Here is a 7,502-nt window from a genome sequence, read left to right on the forward strand (position 1 = left end):
AAAATCACACTGAACATATTAGCAATGTGAGGTGTGAACTGTGATGGAAATTATGGATATTTGGATTGAGCAATTGAGAAGAAGAGGATCATTGCTTTGAGGTTAAAACTGTAAACTCCTTTCCTTATTTATTTCTTTACTGGTGGACTGGATTCGACCACACGTAATGCCTGGAAGTCTCCTCACAGTGGGAAAAGCAGAAGTAAAAACACTCAACATCAACTTCAAAGTGGGAGGGTATGTTAAACTACACAAAACCTGACACCAGCTCCCTACACACAGCCACACTTCCTGGCAGAGTGCTTCCTCACGATGTGGTACACCAGGTTGTCGTCCAGGAACGAGAGGTCATCGTCAAACGCTATTGGCCGACAGCAGGCCTGTGGGAGCGTGTCTTTAGGAGGAAGCCTCCTGTTGTGAGCGAGGTTGTAAAGAATTTTGTCATAGTTGGTCTCGGACTTCCTGCAGGGTCCAGAGCAGTACCTGAATACCATTTCCTCGCTCGAGCTGTAACCCAGCCCAAGGTCTGTCACATTGAGGTGGATCTGTTTAAGCACACAGCCCTGTCCTCGTCTGTTCCCTCCTTTTACCTTCCTTCCTGTCTCCCCTCCTCTACCTTTTCCTCTTCTACCTCCACTCGGCTGGCTTGCCCCCTTCTTCCTTTCCCTCCTGAGTCTAGTCCTGCTTCTCAGGTCTTCTTCGGAGGGGGGAGAGTTGGTGGAGGAGGTAGAAGAGGACACAGTGGATGAGGAGGAACGACGTCTTCTACTGATGGTCACTTTTATTAAATCCACCATGTCCTTAAACTCATTTGAGGGGGACTCCTCCATGGTGTCTGAAACACATGAAGAGAAATGGCACTCTTACAAGGGCAGCACATATCGTTTCACTCATTAATCTGGCTATGAGATGGAGGAGTGTTGTGTCAAAAACGTAATATTCAAAAGCAGAAAAGTTGCACATTTGGTTTGTTTTCTGCAGAAGAATTTATTTGAACTGATTCAGCCAGACTATTGTAATTTGAGGGTTTCATTAAAGATAAAGAAGCCACTATGTAGCATATACCGCTAGAGCTAAAATTGCGGATTTACAGAAAGTTAATTGACAACTATTATCACTTACAATATAGCATAATAATTGTATCTATTGAAAATAATCGTTTCTTGCCAACCTACATACCATAACTGAATTCTGCCCAAAACCAACTCTTCCATTTTACAGCCTATGCAGTGTTAAAGGTATAAAAAAAGTAATAACACCACAATCCAAGAGCTCTGAATGAAGCACGCCTACAGGTAGAGGCAAGGATGGGACACCATAACAAATGTTTCAAAACTAGATCAGCCATTATACATATGTACACACAAAATACGTGTAAACATTGATTATTCTCTGAAGTGTAATTCGGACAAATGAGTTTCACGTTTTGAGTTTTGCAGTTCATTTTGTAAAGAATATTTTTGGGGAAAATAAAAATAATTCAAGACTCATCAGGTCTGCACGAGGGTAATCTTATTGTGGTTTTTGGCACCTTGGGCTCTTACTTTTTTCTCCTTCAGCCAGCTTTCTTTCCCGGTCCGCTTTATCAGCCTCAGCACCGCCGATTGCCGGGGAAGTGAGAGACAGGCGGACATGAACCGGCCGGAGCTCCAAGGGACTCTCGGCGGCGGGCCCTTTCCTTTCGGTGGAAGTGGACTGTGGTCGGCTCCGTAGCAGCCGGCTGGCGTGCACGGCGCTCAGCAGTATCAAACAAATGGTCAGGCTATCCCATAACTTCATTGTCCAGCTCAGTCTGACACAAGGACATGGCGCGAGGAAAAATCAACAGGTATCATCTGGCAAATATGATTAACAGCATGTTGTAGACGTTTGCGAGGAACATATGGGGCGCACTCCGGGTTCCTACCACAGACAATTGTAAAAGATCGACGTGTTATTGTCAGCGCACTGTAAACTGCACGCTATCTCTCACATGCCAGCTGGCAAACGGTGTGCAGCGTGGCGCAACATCCAAGGAGGCACGAAACCAGAGGTACAAGGCAAAGACTTCCCGTAAAGTTGTTCGCAAATCCAACGATGCTTGTAAGAAACAAATTAGTCCCAGTTTATAGTCTACAGGTTTCCACTCACTGGTCCTGTTGGTTCTATTGCACAACACGGTCACTACTGCTCATCCCCTCTCACCATCAGTCCTGACTGAGCTGTGAGCAGAAGGAGAGGCTTGGCAGAGGTGGTGACGTCTGAGGGTCCATCCTCTGCTTCTTCCAGTCCCCACCCATGCAGAGTACACAGACGGATGGGGTCCAGATGAATGATTTCAGCTTCAACTTCAATTTCCAGGTTTGGTAATGGAGTAGGGGTTAGGTTGTGAAAGAGGCTCAGAGAGAAGTTTCACACTTTGCACTGATACTCCAGATTCCATATCGTGCTTTTGCTGTTAAATTGATATTGGAGGAGAAATGTGTTTCTTATTAGCCAGTCAAATACTGATTACATTGCGCTTCAAAGCACACTTTTTGTAGTTAATGAACACATGACATTTAATCATTGGAGTCCTAGGGAAAACTGGTTGTGAATTATCAAAGGTGAAAGCATATTCTTTGTTGAATTTCCTTTGCACAACTTTGAAGCAACGTGTCAAGAACAACCTGCTAAAAGGTTAATAATAACCTGTTTAAAGACAGTCAAAGTGTTAAAATCTGTGGACTTGGCAAAAGCATTCTGTAAACGTTTTCTGTTTTTATGTTAGGTACAATTGACGCACTATATGATATAATGTTGCTGTGAGACACGACAAACTGTATACGGATCAGCCGGCTGCACATGTGTTTTGCGAGTGATCCTGTTAAACAAATTAAACAACTCCAAACTTCCCTTGGAAACTCAAGCTGTAAACCAGTCATAGTGGGTGTCAAAAAGAAATTCAGAAATTCACTTTACACAAAGCTGAAAATTAAACTACGCCCAGGTCCCACCCCGACAACATTCTCCTGCATTATTTGGTGAAAGAAAGGAGGACGCTGTAAAGTAAATGTTATTTTCTTATGTAGCTAGTCATTGTGACAGATTTTCTTAAAATCTTATCATTTTAATTAGATAGGCTGTAAGGCAGATAACTCTTTGTGTTTAATAACTGAGACCGGAGCAATAATGAGTGGAAGTCATTTAGTTTATGTGCCTAATACTGCATAATAAACTAAATTAACGTAAAGTCATTCATTTGTTCCTTAGCGCCAGTGCCAGTTGTCCATGCACTATGTGTGGCAAACAATTGGTTAAAGGCGGGATATTTAGAGAGTATACAGAGGGGCAGAAACACAAGAGAAAACTCAAACGAGAGGAACAGAAACAGTGTTGAGGGATTTGTTTCTATCTCTATAAACAAGGCTTAACGTGACAATTGCTCTTTTTCCAGGATTTGTTAAAAGTTGTTTATTTTATTTTAGTCATCACAGAAGAACTTACTTACGCAGCTGTAATGCTTTAAGACTTTAGGTATAGGGTAAGCACAACAAATATTATATGTACGATTTATATGATTATGTATATACCACGTGATAATATTTGATTGAAAGCCCAGATGCAAACAACATCCATTTCAGTTTTAAGGAGATAACCAAGGTCAATTAAATTATTACGTGCTAGGATACTTTGAATCCTGCTTACATTTTAACATTCACTCTCTCTCTTCTTCCGCAGTTGTATTTGTGGGTAAAATGTGCTGCTGTTCCATGAAGAAGAGAAATGTCGCTGTTTTCTCTCCTGCTGCACTGAATAAGGCTGTTTCCTCCAAGGTAGTTTAACTTTACAAGACTGATGTGAAATATAAACAGTATGTCTGCATGTGTGTGTATAGTGAATGTAAATGTATAAACACACATGCACTTCCATGCACCCTTAAAGTGTTGTGTTTGGAAATGAATCATGTTCATGTCAGTGGATGTTAGCCACACTGTATTCTAATCACCTCACCACACAGAACATGCAAAAACCATTTGAGCATCCAAGTATGCTGTAACTGAGAAGTCCTACAGAATAACAGTTTTCTTCCACTTGTGTTTTTAAAAGTTAGACTACTAATCACTCAGAAGTGGCTATCCTTTTCCCTGACCCACTCCTAACTGTATGGAAATATCTCATCCTCAAGCAATTAGACCCTCAAAAGCAGCAAATACACCAAACAGATGTCCATTCCACTTCTTGCAAGGCACAAGGGCTAACCGGGGGCTGAACTGCAATTGAATCTGTCAGCCATTTATGGGGCTCAGTTTTACTCACATGAATAAGGGTTAATTGCACAGGTCATTTCACCCGTCATTATCAGCCAACATGAAACTGCATCCCCCAGAGCAACTTATGTGAAGAAGGAGTTGACAGCTGTAATGGACGTCTGATTTGGGACACTGCTGCTGGTGCAGAAATTAGCAGGGAAAAAAATAATATCATATTTTTCCAAGCTGTACAGAGTTGATGATAATATCCTGTGTTCTGTTTTGTACACGTGTTTTAATCTCATACTTAGAGTGGAATGTGCTTCCTCTTTAGCAAGAAACATGGCCCATTTGGTCCAGACTGAAATGTCAACTACTATTTGATGGATTGCCATGGAAATCAGTACAGACATTCATGTTCCCAAGAGGATGAACTGTAATGACTGTGGATAACCTGACTGTACATCAAGCACCACAAGCAGGTCACATTTTTCAGAGAAAATATCTTCCTTACCCAGAGAAATATCTTCCCAGGCAATGACTAATTCATTTTTTTCATCCCCTAAGTTCCCGTCCAGTACGGTAATGAGTCTAAAGTTAATTTTTTTGAACCAAAATGTCTTAATAGCTATTCAAATTATTGCCTAGAATGAATTTGATTGATCAATTACTAAACCACAAACATTTATAGTCATCTTCCGCTTCAGGGGGGTGATCAAGCTTCAGGAGCTGTGATAGGCCACTGATGAGCTGAACCACTGGAGCTCTGAAAGGTCAAAATAGGATTTAAAATACATAGTTTACTCCATGTTTGTCTTCAGTTTTCAAATAAGTGTGACATTATTACCTAGTAGGTAGCCATATAAAGCACAATTGTATAGGTACATCAGGGTTGAAAGCACTACCCCTCGCGATGTGCAGAAACACACATAGGACTTGCATGGATGAATGCTGCCACTAGTGGACACCGTTTACCATATCTACTGTATGTACTGCTGTCAATGTGTCACACATGTACAGCATTATGCAGCACCTCAATGTTGACACAAGAAAGTAACATTTTCATGTTTTCTTTCTTTCCTTTTTGTTTAACTTCAATACCTTACAGAGTTGAATTTTTTTCTATTATTTGTTATGATTATTATTTCTGTGCAATGTGGCCCTTAGATGAAATAGGTCTTGTATGTTAAAACGTACAACTGATTTTATTAAGTCCTTAAGGTTGAAGTATGACAACATAGCAATAATAACAAAACCAGTGATGCAAGTAAAGACTAAGATCAATTTATCTTGATATTTGTAATGATCTTGTAGTGTGAGAAAGAACTAATTAGTTCCCCAAATATCCAAAAAACCCTGTTACATGCGTATTACTAGCAACTGTTGCTCTTCTCCTTGAGAGGAACAATTTTCTAAACCACCAGTCTGGTTTATTAGGTTATTTAAAAAATGTAATTAAAAAATGTTTTAATTAATTTACTTGGACAAGGCTAACTTAATTTTACCTTGCGTTTCCCTCTTATTTTGAGTGAGTTCCCCAGAAATATGGATGGATGGTCTGGTTGTTTGTGTGACAATGTTTGTCCAGGAGATGGAACCAGTGAGTTTATTCATACAACGATTGACAATCATCTCAGCCACTGCTCTCACTTAAACGTTGTATTACATTGTAGAGATCCTTCAAAACTGTTGTGCTGATTTTGTGGTTATTCGAACATCTTGCCAAATGACTACAGTTGAAAATTAGCCTGCTGGCTAACGCTGGCACGTTTACAGAAATGTTGATCAATGTGCACTGACCTTTACATAAATAAATCAATGAAAAAAATCTGACTGAGTAATGACAAGTTTAATCCAAGCAGGAAGTTTTGTAGCTGAAATTAAGTCCTTTAAGTTAAACACGTTTTAGTTTTACAACTACATGGTGACAACACAATACACATAATCAGTTATGACCTCAATTATTTACTTTTTTTTTAACATGAAGAACTAGAAAATATAATTTAGATGATAAAATATGATAATGGGATCCTGCTCCACTAAATAACGTGGCCCTGAAGTAAAAATACTAAATATTTCACAGAACGAAACTACTTTTCCGGCTGTGTCATATTTTGTGATTGTTTAATTATTTCAGGTGAAGAAACTTGAATAATCAGATCACATTTTTCCTCTGTGACCCAGAGAGTGTATGATAAATATGAAGAAGATTGGATTCAAGTTGAATAGAAATAATGTAATTTCTGGATTGTGGTAATAAGACTAATATCATTGTATTATAGTATTTAGTATTTGTTCTGTAGGTCATTGATCATGATAGGTCGTGTGACTTTTTGGTTTCTTTTTTTTCTTTTTGCAATCTGATAGATCCATGCTATGAAGGAAAAATGTATTTGTAAGTAGAGTATTATTAGTTTGTACTTAAAGCAGATACAAGACAATTAGTTGTTTATTGATGCACACTATAATGAACAGTTATAACTTCTCTGATGGAGACAATTTCATATTTTATACCGTGGTGGTCATCACCTGTTTGATTACCAGCAGCATTGTTGTTGAATGCATCAACAGTGACAGATATCCTTAAATCAGCTTACAACTACATTATACTGAGTGCAATGTATTACATTTTTTTATACTCCTTGTAAACGCACCTTGCATGGTAAATTGCTGCTATTACTGCATGCATCTGTGTTAGGGAATGAGAGTTAAATTATAAAGCAGACTATAAATGAAGCAATTTACACTTTTACAAAGAGGATCATAACGTTTTGAAAATGACTATATACAGTTAGTTTTACATTTCTACTTTTAAAGACGTACACTTCTTTCACATAATAATAACAATGAGGCTGATTTGTTCAGGACAAGTGATGGATAAACTGCACGTTCACATAGTCTGACTTAGAAAAATATACTCAATCAGTGTGAAGATTGCCTGCTACTGTGTGTACATTGTTCCCAGTTTTCTTTCACTCTCCTTTTCTTTTTCTAGCTCATTGATAAGTAAAATGCCTCTGAAGTGATTTGGCTGAGCACTCCTGCAAACACTGCTCTCTCTCTCTCTCTTACACACACACACGCGCGCGCGCGCGCGCACACACACACACACACACACACACACACACACATGCACATTTACACACACTTACACTTACACTTATACTTACACACACATGCACAACACTCAAACAGCATTCCTCTCAAACAAACTGTATGTCTTTTTAGAGACTTAAAAAACATAATCAGTTAAAGAGTTGCAGTCGTAAAATAATCAGTACGGCAATGTCT

The 7,502-nt window shown here is 39.1% G+C and overlaps 1 protein-coding gene across 1 annotated transcript; it reads right to left on the reverse strand.

The window, feature by feature from the left end:
- Positions 1-272: 272 nt before the first annotated feature.
- LOC134874103 (glial cell line-derived neurotrophic factor-like) lies at positions 273-1,779 on the reverse strand. Its single transcript, XM_063898104.1, has 2 exons — positions 1,545-1,779; positions 273-835 (listed from the first exon to the last, which is right to left on the reverse strand). The coding sequence occupies exons 1-2, from the start codon at positions 1,777-1,779 to the stop codon at positions 273-275; spliced, it is 798 nt and encodes a 265-aa protein (XP_063754174.1).
- Positions 1,780-7,502: the final 5,723 nt, after the last annotated feature.

Source organism: Eleginops maclovinus, chromosome 12, assembly GCF_036324505.1.
Source record: "Eleginops maclovinus isolate JMC-PN-2008 ecotype Puerto Natales chromosome 12, JC_Emac_rtc_rv5, whole genome shotgun sequence".
NCBI classification, from domain to species: Eukaryota; Metazoa; Chordata; class Actinopteri; order Perciformes; family Eleginopidae; genus Eleginops; species Eleginops maclovinus.

Excerpts from the sequence above, each read along its gene's own strand:
- LOC134874103 (XM_063898104.1), bottom strand. The coding sequence starts at position 1,779 with ATGAAGTTATGGGATAGCCTGACCATTTGTTTGATACTGCTGAGCGCC. Across the intron at positions 836-1,544 it reads GCTGGCTGAAGGAGAAAAAA|ACACCATGGAGGAGTCCCCC; the intron begins GTAAGAGCCCAA and ends CATGTGTTTCAG.